This window comes from Vigna unguiculata, chromosome 9, assembly GCF_004118075.2.
Source record: "Vigna unguiculata cultivar IT97K-499-35 chromosome 9, ASM411807v1, whole genome shotgun sequence".
Lineage (NCBI taxonomy): Eukaryota > Viridiplantae > Streptophyta > Magnoliopsida > Fabales > Fabaceae > Vigna > Vigna unguiculata.
Window position 1 is genome coordinate 37,932,439 of NC_040287.1, and position 16,881 is coordinate 37,949,319.

The 16,881-nt window shown below is 25.2% G+C and overlaps 1 protein-coding gene across 1 annotated transcript; it reads left to right on the forward strand.

The window, feature by feature from the left end:
* Positions 1 to 7,277: 7,277 nt before the first annotated feature.
* On the forward strand, positions 7,278 to 8,573 carry LOC114164622 (gibberellin 3-beta-dioxygenase 1-like). Its single transcript, XM_028049355.1, has 2 exons — positions 7,278 to 7,790; positions 7,902 to 8,573. Exons 1-2 carry the CDS (start codon positions 7,300 to 7,302, stop codon positions 8,449 to 8,451), a joined length of 1,041 nt encoding a protein of 346 aa, XP_027905156.1. The 5' UTR covers positions 7,278 to 7,299; the 3' UTR covers positions 8,452 to 8,573.
* Positions 8,574 to 16,881: the final 8,308 nt, after the last annotated feature.

The following is a 16,881-nucleotide window of genomic DNA, read 5'->3' on the forward strand; positions in this document are numbered from 1 at the left end:
ACTTATTTCTTTTTATTCTTAGACTCATATTTAAGAGGATAAACTTGAAAATTATAGCTTTTGGTTCTGTACATTGCAGAGGAAAACCCCAGACATTGAAATGCTAAAATCTTTACTAATACTTTGTTCCTTCCTTTTTCATTTCATTTATATTTTCCCAAATACCAACACACCTACCTCACAACAACACCTCGACACACCCTTCTTACACCTCAACCATCTTAACCTTAAATATATAAAATAATATTAACTTACGTTTTAATTCAATTTCACAAAAATTAATTTATTCAAAATAAAATTATCTCTATCTATATATAATTTAATTTCGTTAGTAAGAGATTTTGGATACACATTTCCTCACACAAAAAAATCCAATGTAAAAATGGGGAGACTCTTAAAATTTTAATATTATGCTAATTATATATTTAAACTCAATTCAATTTTATAAAATATTAAAATGAATTTTATCTCCATTTTATATATTATAATTTGATTTTATTTGTAAAATGTTTTAAGCACTTTTTCATCATTAATCCAAATAGGTGATGAGTTCATCCGGGATGGGTAGGTAATCTTCAAAAAATTGTTTAAGATAAAAAATTTTGAGAATTTCAAATACATAAAATTTACTAAAACTAAACAAACTTTTATTTATATATAAGTTATATATATGGAAAAAAAAATTAAGGCCAAAGTTTTCTATAATTCTTTTATGTTTCATTCTTGAGGAGATAATTCTTTGAGAAGAGAGGCCTAACTCAACTCCACACCTCCTTATGTCGAGAAAAATATATTTCTTGTGTGTGGAACTAGAAATTAATCTTACTAAGATAAATTTTTTAAACAATAACTTTGATACTATTAGAAAAGTGAACTTTAAAGTCTGACTCAAACCCACAAAATTGACTTGTAAAGTGATGTTTGTACTTCATTTATATAGTATGATATTGTCTTATGTCCAATCAATATAAAATTTCTAACACAATACGAATGAAACAATAAATTTATAAATTTTTATTCTTATAAAATGTTTAACTTTCTTATGTTTACCTCGATATGAGATTTAGACTCAAATTTCACTCTAAGAATAATTATTCTAAGAATGTGTAAACTTAACTACTTAAAACTTTAATATATTAATGCAAAAATTATTTAAAAGAATATTTGTGAACTAAAATTTGAAATCTGAATCCAAATCTTACTTTTGTTTTGTAATAAAAAGAACCAAATTTGAATCCAAATTTAAAATTTTAATTTCAATTTTTCCTGAAAATTAAGTAAAAAAATTGGTATCACTAGATTAAGAGACGTATAAAATAAAATAATATCATTAGATTAAGACAATTATATTTAATTTTCACAAATAAAGAATACTCTATTTTTTTTTCTATATTAGATATAATTAGATAATTGGTATCACTTTTAACAATCCGGTATTTAAGATGTATTTTAAGCGCAATTTTTTATTACAATATTAATTTTAATATTAATGATTGAATTAAGTATTTATTATTAAATTAAAAGTTATAATTTTGTAATAAAAATACGATCTTGTAATTATGATATTTTAAGAAATATTTAATATTTATTTAATATTTAATTATGAGTCGGTTTAACCAATTAATACCGCCTGATAGTTTAAATTTTTTTTCATCAACTAACTTTATTTTTACAAATATTATTACATATGTTTAAATATTTTCAACAACTAATTCTTAAAAAGAATTGATGAAAAATGAAGGGAAAACGTTTGAACTTAAAAATATTATGTTTATTTGAAAGTTATTATAATAGTATACAATTTTTTATTCAATATATTTTTTTCTCAGATAATTTGCCTCTAAATAACGAAAAAAGACAATAAATATTGATCATCACCTTAACTAATATCAAAAGTTGAGACTTTTGAATATCAATATAAAATGAGTAAATGTTAAAAGTGTTTTTTAATATTTGCTTAACAAATAATTTTAGAACTCCATATTTTAAATAACACTTTATTGAACATTTGTTTAAGAACCATCTTAAAAGATTTACAAAAATGATGTTAAATGAATTTTCTATAACAACGAAATTTATTATCAAGATTACTATTAATTAATTTATCATTTGTTATTTCATTTTTTATGTGCATCATCATGTGTAGTAATGTAGCCTAACTTTGGTTACCTATCCGTTTCTAAAATCTAAGAAAATGGTTTAGTTTTTAAAAGTTATTTTTAAAATAAGATGTAGGTAATAAAGCAATTACTATAAAGAACTAAACTAAATGCAAATATAATAAATTTAATAAGAAAAGTATATATGTGTTATTATAAAATAAAAATCGCATTAGAATAAGGTTGGTTAATTTTATATATTAGATTATAATATAGTGAGTTTGGTGCATGTATTTGGATTTAAGAAGAGCATGTAAAACACTTTGGAATTGGTATTGGACATAAAAATATAAAAATAAAAAATAGGAAGATTCATGCATATTGTAACGCAAGACTGAGTTTTGTTTGACTACAAAACATGTGAAAGACGAAAAACCTACAATAACTTTACATACAATTTAAATTTCAAACATCTTCAACATAATTTTTTCTTGGAGTTAGGATCACTAAAATAAACAGATTTATTTATTGATAGATAAAATATGTTTGAAATTGTTAAAATTTATGAAATAATTAAAATTATTGCAATTACTTATATGATTTGAAAGCTTGTTATCGATAAGAAACACTAACCCAATATTTAGCAATAAAGGAAGAGTTTGAACAAGGTTCGCATAATGTTTGTGAACTTTTTGAAGTCAACTTGGAACTCCTTATATTAAGAAAGTGTGTTACTTTCTAAAGGTCGTTGTAATTTCACTTGTGTGAAATCATCTCTTAATATTCATTATTTTAGACAAATAACATTATCTAATAAATCAACACCAATATATTTCTCTGTTAATCTTTTAAACGATGTAATTTAATATGCTTCTATGTCAGGTTGTCATAATCAACAACAAAAAATGACACTTACGTGATTGATTGCCAACTAATGACGTTATTAATTTTTAATAATATTTTTCACAACTAAGTTAAAAGGTATCTATGTGTGCTTATATATGAATCAATTTTAAAATTTTATTTTGTTCATGATCTTAATTTCAAAATTTCTAAATATTTTCTATTGTACATTTAAATCAATGTATTAATAATTGAAAAAGATAATATGAACAACAGACTAACATGTAATTTTGTAAACATATATGCATGACCCAAATTATTAATACAAATCTCATGTTTTAAGTCATTTTGTAAGACTCAAAGGATTCTTGACCAAAATATAATATTTGTTCTCATCCTCGTTCATAACTTATATGTCATTATTTTCTGAACATTACTTAAAAAAAAAACAAATTCAATCAAAACATTAATTTTCTCTTTCATAACTATTAATTAATAAAATCCCGAAAACAGGTTTTAATGAGCTCCCTTTATATATATATATATATATATATATATATATATATATATATATATATATATATATATATATACCAATAATATAAAAATGCAGAATATTTATAAGTAGTAATTAACATATTTTTACATTTCTCAAAAATAAGAATTTCTTTCTATTATTTGATTAAGTGAGAAGTGTATATATATATATATATATATATATATATATATATATATATATATATATATATATATATATATATATATATATATATATATATATATATATATATATATATATATATATATATATATATATATATATATATATATACTTTTGAAGATTATGGAAGAATTATTATATTTTTTTCAAAAGTTTGATAAAAGCTTATTAAGTTTGAATGATATTCATCTAAATAAATATTATGTTGAGACAGATAATAAAAAAGATATAAAATATCTTTATATGATTGTAAATGGATCGAATAAAAAAAATGTATACTGAAGAAATACTTCAAATGTTGTCAATTTTTTCAACAATTTTATGTATATAAATGAATTAATATAAAAGATGGGTCAGTAATATAGTAGGCTACATTCGTCCTCATTAATTACTTTTCTGTTATTTTCTATAATAATGACGATGAATCGACAATTAAAGTTTATTTGGATCTTAATTCAACGACGTAATAGAAGTAAAGAATTGGACAATAAGTCTCACATTGCTTATGAGTGTTTAAATACTCTTACATTCCTTCACTCCCTCATACATCTTTTAAAGATAAAATTGTGATGTAGCTCCACACTTTAAAAGAGACAATACCTCAAGAACGCAGTGGTTGTTCCTAACAATGACTGCCAGACAAAATTGGGTCGAATCGGAATAATGTTCTCTCTTCAATGCACAATGGTCCAAATCTATTGTTTTTTAATAAATTTGTTTCATAATACACATTCCACTCATAAAATTATGCATTATTTAAGAACATATTCAAATTCAGTAACAAAGAGCTCGGAGTAATTAGCTTATGACTTTTGATTGGCTACAATATTCCTCAATCTAGCAGCAAGTTGATTGAGGAATGGTGGGGTTTGTAGTAATTGAAACATGAAATAAGCAATCTTCAATTGTATTTTGGGAAATTTAAAAGGATAAACTTGAAAATTGTAGCTTCTCGTTCTGTACATTGCATACTAACCGTGGCTCTTCCTTTTTATAATGTTTAAGACTTTGGGATGCTAAATGCTCTACCAATACTTTCTTCTTTCCTTTCTCATTTTCATTCATATTTTCCCAAATACCAAAACACCTCACAACAAACCCATTACCCACCCCTATTACACCACAACCATCTTATCCTAATCTTTCTTATATAAAATAATATTAATACATCTAGTTTAATCTAAAAAAAAATCATTTATAAAAAAAATTAATTTTATATATTATAATTTAGTCTTAAAATTGTTTAATACACCTCCTTAAAAATATTATTAAGTGTAAATATTGTTGGAATTTCGACATCAATTAGAAATAAGACCAATTCACAATATATAAGTGAGTCTAAATCTTACCTTACAAGCCGATTTTGTCCGGGTTCAGTTAAACTTAAATTTCACTTTTTAATATGGTATCAGAGCAATGAGTTAGAACATATTCTAATGAAATATAAGTCTATTATTTCACCTATTAGCGAACCACCTGTCGATGTCTAGTCTTACACACAAAATGCATATATTTCGACAGTGGAAATAAATCGGACTTAAAGTCCACTCCTTATAAAAAATTAAAAAACCAATAATAAAAAATGATACAATATATCCAAATATTGACTACGATAAATTTATATAAGTTTAATATTATATTAAAAAAATATATTTAAATTTAGCTCGATCTTACGAAATTAGAATAAATAAAATTGAAGTTTCAGGTTGATAAAAGTGAATACTCTCAATGAAGTATACAACACACACCTCTTACCCGATTCCTACGCATGGTCTGAACCCATTGATGATCATGATTTCTCGTTCAGCTTTTCTTCAATACTATGGAATTCCAAAATGAATAAAAATTGTTCGAATGTTCACTAATTAGCTTATGTCTAATTTTAATAACAAACAACGTTGATAAAATTGTGTACAATTTAAATGGTTAAAGGACGAGAGCAGATTTTTCTAATAAGCATTATTGAAAAAGAAGAGAAAAATGATAAAATAACAGTGCAGAATACTCATATATATATATACGTTTTTTTTTCTTAAAAAACTTATTTTTTATTTATGATAAAATTACAAAAACTTAGATAACAACTACTAGCATTAAAAACGTTATAAAGAGAATATAGTCTCGTGATTGAGGTATTAGATGAGTTTGAGTTCCTATAAGACCAGGACAATGTAACAGGAACAACTCAAAAAATCTACGGTACTCATCATAAGATTAAAATGTTATAGTTAAATTTTTTATTAACCCACCTTCTGCGTTATTTTCTTACATAATCATAGTAATCAACTTATGAATAATTATAAAACTCTTAAGGCATGTAAAATTAATGCAAAAGAGATAAACATTGATGGATCCACTTATTTATTTTGTTTCCCCAGAGGCTAGAAACAGACCGGATGGACCGTTATACAATTTTTTAAGTTCTTAAAAACCAAATATATGATATAACAAAGAAAATAAAAATAGTCTTACATTGAAGTTTTACATTGAAACTTATTTTTTTTTATTCTTTGACTCATATTTAAAAGGATAAACTTGAAAATTGTAGCTTTTGGTTCTGTACATTGCTGCAGAGGAAAAACCCAGACATTGGCTCTTCCTTTTTATAATATTTAAGACTTTGGAATGCTAAAATCTCTACCAATACTTTTGTTCCTTCCTTTGTCATTTTCATCTATATTTTCCCAAATACCAAAACACCTCAGAACAAGTCCAATACCAGCCCCTCTTACATCTGAACCATCCCAACTCAATCTTTCTTTTATATGTATATAAAATAATATTAACACATTCTATTTTAATCTGAAAAAGTTATTTTACTAAAATAAAAAGTTATCTCTACCTATATATAATCTAGTTTTGTTAAATATAATATTTTCAATACTCGAGTATAAAAATCGAAAAGATTAAAATATGTATTCTTCTTATGTTTTTAATACCATATTAAGATCATATATTTAAATTTAGTTCAATTCAACAAAATATCAGATCAAGTGAAGTTTATTTAAATGGATTTTCTTAAAAAATATTTGAAGTACATTTTATTATGGAATGAGTTAATATAAACATTAATGAGACATGAGTCTAACCACATGAGATATTGACACCGTTCTCAATCCAAAACTTTAAGACAATGAGTTTATGGATATTTATCCTTCTATAATGCTCTACTTTCTCATTTTTAGTCAACGTGAGACTTAGATTTACACTTGGATTCTTAACCATCTCTCCAAAGTAAGTCCCTTCAACCACATTGGTACATTCTTCTTCCAGCGAAAACATTCCCAATCACGAATATCCCTTTTGGTTTTTTCTGTATCGTTATTTTTCTTAACAGGACACGCTTATTTGTAATTTTTGTCAGAAAGACTATCGATACAAAGACCTTATCGCAATGCATTCGTCTGAACAGTATAAGGAAATTCTTAACTTAATCACTTAAAACTTTAATATATTAATGCAAAACTTATTAAAAGAATATTTTTGAATTAAAATTTGAAATCTGAATCGAAATCTTTCCTTTGTTTTGTAATAACAAAGAGCGAAACTTGTCTCGACCGGCCACTTTGTGTGCCTCTATATATATATATAGATATCTTTGTACATCTCTAGTCTCTAAGTTGGAGTTTGAGCTTAATGAAAATGAAAATGGGTACTCTGAATGAAGCATACCAAGAACACCCTCTTACCCTTGATGAAATCATCCCCATAGATTTTTCTTCTTCCTCGAGTTTACCCGATTCCCACATATGGTCTGAACCCATTGCTGCTGATTTCTCATCCAACGATCCTGCAGCATCACCCATGCCCACCATAGACCTCATGGATCCCAATGCCAACAAACTCATAATCCTTGCATGTCAGAACTGGGGTGGCTTCCATTTGAAGAACCATGGAATACCCTTATCTGTCATTCAAGGCACTGAACAAGAACTCGAACGCCTCTTCTCTCTCCCACTCCAACAAAAGATGCAGGCTCTCAGATCCACCGATGGTGCCACTGGATATGGCATCCCAAGGATTTCACCTTTCTTCTCCAAGTTCATGTGGCACGAAGGTTTCACCATCGTCGGGTCTTCCTATGACGATGTGAAAAAGATATGGCCCAATGATTATCAACCATTCTGGTAAGTTCAACCTCAAACAAACACCTTTAAGGTATATGTTTATGTTTTTTCAAACACATTGCATGATGTCATGACAAACACTGATATATGATGATAATAAACACTGTGCAGTGACGCAATGGAGAAGTATCAGAAGGAAATGAACAGTTTAGCGGAGAGTCTAACAGAAATGGTGTTCGATGTGTTGGGGATTTCGGAGGAAAAAAGGAAGTGGATGGGTACAAGCGACGTGAGTTCGGCTCTGCAGATGAATTACTACCCGAGTTGTCCCGAACCGGACCGAGCCATGGGTTTGGCTCCTCACACCGACACTTCGATCTTCACCATTGTTCATGTTACAGAAAGTGGTCTTCAACTGTTCAAGGAAGGAAAGTGGATCCGGGTGCAGCCTCCGCCGAACACTCTCCTTGTTCACGGCGGCGATATTCTGCACATGATGTCCAATGGACGGTTCTGCAGCCCTCTTCACCGCGTGGCGGCGACTGAGTGCAAGAAACGTTACTCCATTGCTTATTTCTATGCTCCACCCACAGATTATGTGGTGTCTCCGACGGTGGCCGGGGACGATGATGTTGCTCGTTTTCGTGATGTCACTGTGATGGAGTACATTGGGATCAAGGCTGACAAATTTGGAGAGTCACTCTCTGTCGTTAGCATTTGAAATTTTCTCCATTTATCTTTATCAACCTGCATGTTGTAGCTCTTTGGTTACACTAATAAAAAGTTTGGTAATAGCAACATGCTTGTCCCTTACCATGGAATATTCCAAAATAAATGAAATTTCTTGGCTTATGTTTAATTTAGAAAATTATACTTTAACTTTTATTTCTTTTACCTCTTTACTTCTGATACGTAATTTAATTTGAATTATTGATTTTTTTAAAAGAAAAGATTAATCAGTAATTCATACTAAATTATTAAATCACGTTAATAAAAAATGAAAATTATAATATTATTTTAAGAAGTTTGATAAGATTGTTTACCATTTAAATGTTCAAATAAGAAAAATGATAACAGTGAATAATGATATTCTCAATAGGGATGGCAACGGGGCGGGGCGGGGACGGGTTTCGTTATCCCATACCCATCCCCGCATAAAAAATTCATCCCCATCCCCATACCCAAACCCAACGGGTATCAAACTTTTTTCCCATCCCCATCCCCACCGAGTAACGGGTATAATCTCGTACCCATACCCGTACCCGTGTTCTAACTACTTCAATATTAATTTTTATAAAAGAAAAAAGTTTACGGTAAAGAAAACATAATATTATGAAATATTCAATATTAGGAGGATTTTCTTCGATGCCAAATACCTTAAAATAAATTATAATTGTTTACATTTTATATTAGAATACCAAATAAAATTTCATGTGAACCAAAACATTTGTTAAATTTGCAAACTACAACATTGATGAACTTAGTTGATAAAATTAAAAAATATTTCAAAAAAATATAAAAGGAAAACAAACATTTAAATTAAAATATATTTTAAATGTTTGTTTACTTCAATTTTTTAAATTCTAATGAATATCTTTTTTATACACTAATAAAAGTTATAATATATCACTTGATCAAAATGACACAAAGAATAAATAATAAACATAATAATAAAAGGAAAACAAATATTCAAATTAAAATATATTTTAAATGTTTGTTTACTTCAATTTTTTAAATTATAATGAATCTCTTTTTTATACACTAATAAAAGTTATAATACATCACTTGATCAAAATGACACAAAGAACAAATAATAAACATAATAATAAAATTTTGACATAGATTTTGTATCTTTTGAACTTCAATATATGTTGGATAGTGACAAAAAAATATTCATAGCAATTACATTAAATTTTTATATTGTAGTAAATAAAAGTTATTTATACAATTAAAGTGGAAAAAATTACAGTATGATTAATAGTGAGTTATAAAATAACAAATAATTAGATAGAATATATCGAAATATTATTCTACATGATGAAAATAAACAATAAATAAAAATATTAAAAGACTAACAAATGTGTGTTTTAGAAATAATTTGAGAGACTATCGAAAGAAATCGCACAAAGGAAATCAAATGTATAATTAAGGTATGATAAAATGAAAAATACCTTACAGAACTAATTATTAAATTATGTTTGAAGTGGTTAAAATTAAATAGAAATATCATTAGTGACCAAAAAATTTGTCATTAAATTACATATAAATTAGTAATTAAATTGGTCACTAAATCAAGTACAGATTCGATCATTGAATCGGTCACTAATTTAGTCATTGATTCAGACAATAAATCAACTACTACCACCAATGACGAAAAATAGTGACTGATATGGGTTACTGACTAAATCAGTCACCATTTCATGTTTTTCTTGTAGTGAATTATCATATACTATTCCTAAATATCATTATATATATATATATATATATATATATATATATATAAAATTTTAACCACTTCAAATAGAATTTAAAGTGAAAAAATTACATTATGATTAATAATGAGTTATAAAATAAAAAATAATTAGATAGAATATATCGAAATATTATTCTACATGATGAAAATAAAAAAAATAAATAAAAATATTAAAAAACTAACAAATGTGTGTTTTAGAAATAATTTGAGAGACTATCGAAAAAAATCACACAAAGGAAATCAAATGTATAACTAAGGTATGATAAGACGAAAAATATCTTAGAGAATTAAGAAAACTTTTCAAATATTAACATATAATTAATGGTTGAAAAATAACGAAAATTATTTTAATGAAACAAAAGAGTTCTTCAAATTAAACAAAAATTAATAATAATAATAAGTAAAGAATTTTTTTTATATTATCTTAAATTGAGAGTATAAACATTCTCATGTGAAAGAAAAATTTATAATAAATAAAAATATTAAAAAATAATATAAATATTCAAATGTGAGGCATAATTTTTTTTTAATTAACATACATCATTTTAACATAATTACTTAAAGGTTATGATAAAATAAAAAATATATTGGAGATGAGAATGAGTTTCATGACAAATGAAATAATTAAAAGAAAAAAAAAAATATATATATATATATATATATATATATATATATATATATATATATATATAGGAGTTACTTGATTAATTGTGAATATTTTAATAATTTAAACGAGAATGGAGATATGGCGGGGACGGGTATTATGGCGGGTATATGTACATCCTCATACCCATCCCCATACCCAACTGAAAAAGTCGGGGATTCCCCATACCCATACCCATACCCAGTCAATGCGGGGATTCCCCGTCAAAACGGGGACGAGTTCGGGCAATACCCACGGGGACGGGTTTATTTGCCATCTCTAATTCTCAACATGCTTGTTTTTGTTTTCTTAAGAAATTCACTTTTATGTATGGAAAAAAACAAAAACAAAAAACTTAGATGACAACTACAAACATTGAAATGGTTATTAAGAGAATAAAGTTTCGTGTTTGATCCAAATGGACTACAAAACTCTCTTCCAATTGAGAAAGAAACAGAGAAGTTATGGTTGAACTAATATTGAGGCAACTTTACAGATGAAGATGAGTTTGAGTTCCTATCAGACAGGAATGTAACATGAACAACTAAAAACTCCAATTGTCATGTCAAATTATAACTTTTTTACGAGTTAAATATATTTGGTTCTCAAAACTTTTAATATATTCAAACTTTAAAATTAATCGATATACTCATCTTAATTCAATTGTGCTATAATTTTTTTAATAGTTTACATTTGATATGTTCTACCTCTACCTCAAATGTCAGTATCCAATATTGTTTACACAACAAAAAAGTAAGACCATTGTAACATTGTTTACACGAAAAAAATAATTATAATTAATGACCGATTTAAATACTAATTTTTTTATACCCAAAACTTGATAATTATTTAGTAATTAATGTAGAGTCTAATTTACAAAGTAATTATAATCTTTTATTAATAATAATAATGATTATTTCAAAGATAATAATTTCTAATTTATGAGTTAGTATTTAAATTAGTAGGTCATTAGCTATTTTTTATCTTTAAAATTAATTCCTATTTAACAATTTTATTATAGTTTAAGCTCATTTATAACATTAATTAATTCTAATATTAATTGTTGAATCAAATATTTATTATTAAATTAAAAATTATAATATTTTATCAATAGTATAATATTATAATAATAGCTTTTAAAGCAATATTTAATATTTATTTAATTTTTAATTATGACTTGGTTCACCCAATTGATACTATTATACAAATATTTTAAATGTTGTGTTTTTTGAAAGTTATTATAATAGTATACAATTTTTTGTTCAATATATATATTTTTGTCTTATTATACAAATATTTTAAATGTTGTGTTTTTTTGAAAGTTATTATAATAGTATACAATTTTTTGTTCAATATATATATTTTTGTCTCAGATAAGTTGCCTCTAAATAACCAATTCATCTTAAAAAACAAAGACAATAAGTTGAGACTTTTGAATATCAATATAAAATGAATAAATGTTAAAATTATTTTTCAACATTCACCTTTACAAATTTTCATATTAGATGATTTTTTTTTGTTGTAAATTTGTTAAAAGAATTTGTAAGAAAATACCTTTTTCTGCTCATTTTTCTTTAGGATTTTAATTGACAGGTAATTTCTTCGTAAAATAATTATTTTCTACAAAATTATAAAATTCATAACCATTTCCTACAAAATTTGTTGTGAAAATTATTTTAAAAAAAATATTTTACAAAAAAATTAGAACAATTTCTAATAAAATTTTGTTTATAACAAAATCTATAAATATTTTCTATAAAAGAAAATTTAAAAAGAAAATTGCAAGAAATATGAGTTTTTTAGTTGTGATTTTTTTAACAAATAATGTTGGAAGTCCATATTTTTAATAACACTTAATCGAAAATTTGTTTAAGAACCATATTAAAAGACTTACAAAAACTTGTTAAATGAATTTTCTGTGACAACGAAATTTATTATTAGTTACTACTATTAATTAATTTATCATTTGTTATTTTATTTTTTATGTGGATCATCATATATAGTAATGAATAATTTAGTGCAACTGAAACTAATAGAAAAGAAGTAACAAATCCTAACCTAACTTTGGTCACCTGTCTGTTTCTAAAATTTAAGAAAATGGTTTAGTTTTTAAAAGTTATTTTTAAAAAAGATGTACGTAATAAAGCAATTACTTTAAAGAACCAAACTAAAATGCAAGTATAATAAATTTTATAAGAAAAATCAGAAAGTATGTGTTATTACAAAATAAAAATCGCATTATATTATTAAGAACGAGAAACTTAATTTATAATACAAAGGTAAGGTTAGTTAATTATGCATTAGATTATAATATAGTGAGGTCGGTGCATGTATTATGGAGTTACGGAGAGCATGTAAAACACTTTGAGATTAAAACTTGGAAGATTCATGCATATTGTAATGCAAGACTGAGTTTTATTATACTACTTCAAACATTTACCTGTTAGAAAGACTTTTTACTACAAAACATGTGAAAAGAAAGGAAATTCGTAGACGAAAAACCTACAATAACTTTACACACAATTCAAATTTCAAACCCCTTCATCATTTTTTCTTAGAGTTACGATCAGTAAAAGAAACAGATTTATTGATAGAATTATTTGAGAAATTTCGTAGATGTTGATGTTGGAAATTTCACATCGACTAGAGATAAGATCAATTTATAATATATAAGTAGGGTACAATCTTTATCTTACAAACTGATTTTGTAAGGTTGAGTTTGATTTAAAATTCACTTCTAATATGATATCAGAGTCAGGTTAGAGTCTATGTTAGCAAAATTTCTAGTTCCACGTACATGATGAATATACCTCAGCCGATATAAAGTGTGTTAGAAATATCACATCGACTAAAAATAAAACCAATTTATAATATATAAATGAGATGTAATTCTTATCTTATGAACCGAAAATGTAATTATATTAGAAAAAATGAAGACCAGTAACAAATGACACTCTTCTCCAAATGAATACAGAAGATGGGCCAATAATATAACATGCAACATTTGTATGAATTCATAACTGCTCTGTCATCTTCTTCTGCAACATAACTTACAACAAAACAAATTCAATCAAAACTTTTTTCCCTTTCATTAAGACACTCTTACACATATATAAATACTTATACAGAGATCGACTAATAACACAACATGCAATATCTGTTCCCCTTCAATACCATCTCTCCAATAACATAACATGCACCATTTTTAAGTATTATAATAAGTAAAAATAAAAAAATTGAATGTTGTATGATTTTTTTTTTACATTAATTAAAATTTTGAATTGAAGATATATAATCAACATGGAGTTTGTTAGAAGATTCTACACGCTTGAACTTTACAATAGAGTCTATAATGTTTGTATTATTTATTTACTTGCTTAATATTGTAAATACATGTATTTGATTTTTCTTTTCCCTTTAATCAAATCATGTTACTTAATATATTTATTTATATAAGTTTCACATAACACTATCCTTCTCCATCATGTTATTCTTGACTTCTTCGTCTTTTACACGTTGCTCTGCCACTTAGTGTTTAGCATGTTAATATTTGCTTTTCGAAACTGATTCTGTGAATTGATTAATCTGTAATTAAAATTTAGCCAAATTGTGTTTTGGCATGTACTTAAATTTTTTAATCACCCATCTTCTACGCTATTTTCTTACATAATCATAGTCATTAACTTATCAATAGTTATAAAACTCTTACGCATGTAAAATTAATACAAAAATTAACTTTGATGAGTCCACTTGTTTATTTTGTTTCCCGAGAGGCAAGAAACAGACCGGATAGACCGTTCTATACAATTTTTTACATTCTTAATTAAAGGCCAAATATATGATATAGCAAGAAAATAAAAATAGTTTTACGTTGAAAATACTTAAATTTTTTAGTTTTTGTTTTCAATTAAGAAGTTATCAATGAAACTTATTTCGTTTTACCTTTCACTCATTTAAAAGTATAAACTTGAAAATTGTAACTTTTACATTGACTCTTCCTTTTTTTTTTTATAATGTTTAAGACTTTGGGATGCTAAAATCTCTACCTATACTTTGTTCCTTCCTTTGTCAGTTTCATTTATATTTTCCCAAATACTAATAAAACATCTCAAAAGAAGTCCAATATCCACCCCTCTTACATGTAAACCATCGTAACCCGATCTTTCTTACATTTATAAACCAATATGCTTATACAATGAATGAATAAAATGTTATAAATGGACGAGTCATATTGCACCCTAATTATAATAAAATCGTTCGATATTAAGAAAATTATGAAAAACTTCTTAGGCAAAAAGTATTATATCTCTTAGTTTCATGGAAACACTAAATTAACAAAAAAAAAAACTTGTGTGACTCTTTATTTGCGAGTTGGTGAACCAACATGGATTTAATCTGGGTGAGCCGGATTCTAGGTGAGCTGAGTAAAAAATCAACCCTATTAAAATTTGTAAAAAAATTTCAACCCAACCTGAATCTATAATGAACCAGATTGACTCATGAGTTCCAATCCATTTTAATAGTTCTAATTAAAACACACACAAAAAGCTTTATTTGATAACACTGTGTCATTGTATTTCAAAGATTTTCAACTATAAATCACATTTTAATAGTTTAAATATTTTTCTTATTTTTACTCTAGTACACCAATAACATGTAATTGACCATATATAAAAAAATGACCTTAAAATAATTGAATTCGAATTAGAGATTATTTTCCTTAAAATTTGGAAGACATTACGTAGTAAGAAAGAAGGACTCGAATATATATTTTGCAATAAATATTTTAACTTTTCCATTGAAAAATGATTTCGTTATATATTGATGGTAAAATAAGTTTAAATATTTTTATTTTATTATACGTAAATGGTTTATTGAAAAGTGTTACATACGTAATATTTTATATATTACTTGACAAATTAAAATAATTCTATAAAATTTATTTATTCACGTTAAAATAACTTTGAAACAAATTACATAAATTTGTTCAGAGTTTTAAAATACTGCAATTATATTAATTAAATATAAAATATTTTATATATATTATTTATCTATATTTATTTATATATTATTTTATTGAAAGCTAATAATTTTAGTTATATAATAAAATTTCATATTTACACAATATATTATAAGAAAATAATAAAAATTGAAATAAAATCATTGTAACATAATATTTTGAATACCCCAAGTTTAATTTAAATCTTCATAAACTAAATGACAATTTCATACAAATAAAAAAGTCCAATGGTTCATCTCATTATATCAATTTCTCTGTAATCATTCTGTACAATATGGTCCATACTTTATAAGTATTAACTTATATAAGTCGCGAACAGATTTATACATATACAAATACAGAGATGGACATGCAAGATTTGTTCACATTCAATACCATCTCTGTCCAATAAGATAACAAGCAGCATATATGTATATACCTAATAGTAATTACCACACCCTTAAATTTCTGTTCTTAATTTTAATATTTTAAAACCATCATAACATTTTTTTTAAATTATTCTGTTATGCATTACTTTTAGTATTATTTGGATAACAAAATAATATTTTATAAAATAACACTATAAAAAAATTATTAAATAACAATTAATTTAGAAAAATTAATCATTATATCGAATAAATTAAATATTTTATGAATTAAAAATTATTAATTTATAAAATAACTGTTATTACATATATTAATAACTTAATTTATAAATCATATTTAACTAGTAACTAACTATTTTTAATTTCTAAACTAATAATTATTTAATAATTTTTTATAGTGTAAACATTCGATTTATTAGAAAATATCCGCGTATATGTGCTAAATATTGTAAATATCCATTTGATACTTTCAATTATTTTTTACATTCCAAAATATATTTTCATATTGATGGTTTGTTATATATAAAGAAATATCCCTTATTAGAGAGACTTAACTTAGCAATGTAAAAAAACTACTTAGCAATGTAAAAAAACTACTTATGTTTTTGGTCTGAGTAGAGATGGCAAATAAACCCGTCCCCGTGGGTATT

What these genes read in the sequence shown, in the direction of transcription:
- LOC114164622 (XM_028049355.1), top strand. Translation starts at nt 7,300, where the DNA reads ATGAAAATGAAAATGGGTACTCTGAATGAAGCATACCAAGAACACCCT. An exon ending in AATGATTATCAACCATTCTG is followed by an intron (nt 7,791 to 7,901) that starts GTAAGTTCAACC and finishes AACACTGTGCAG; the next exon opens with TGACGCAATGGAGAAGTATC.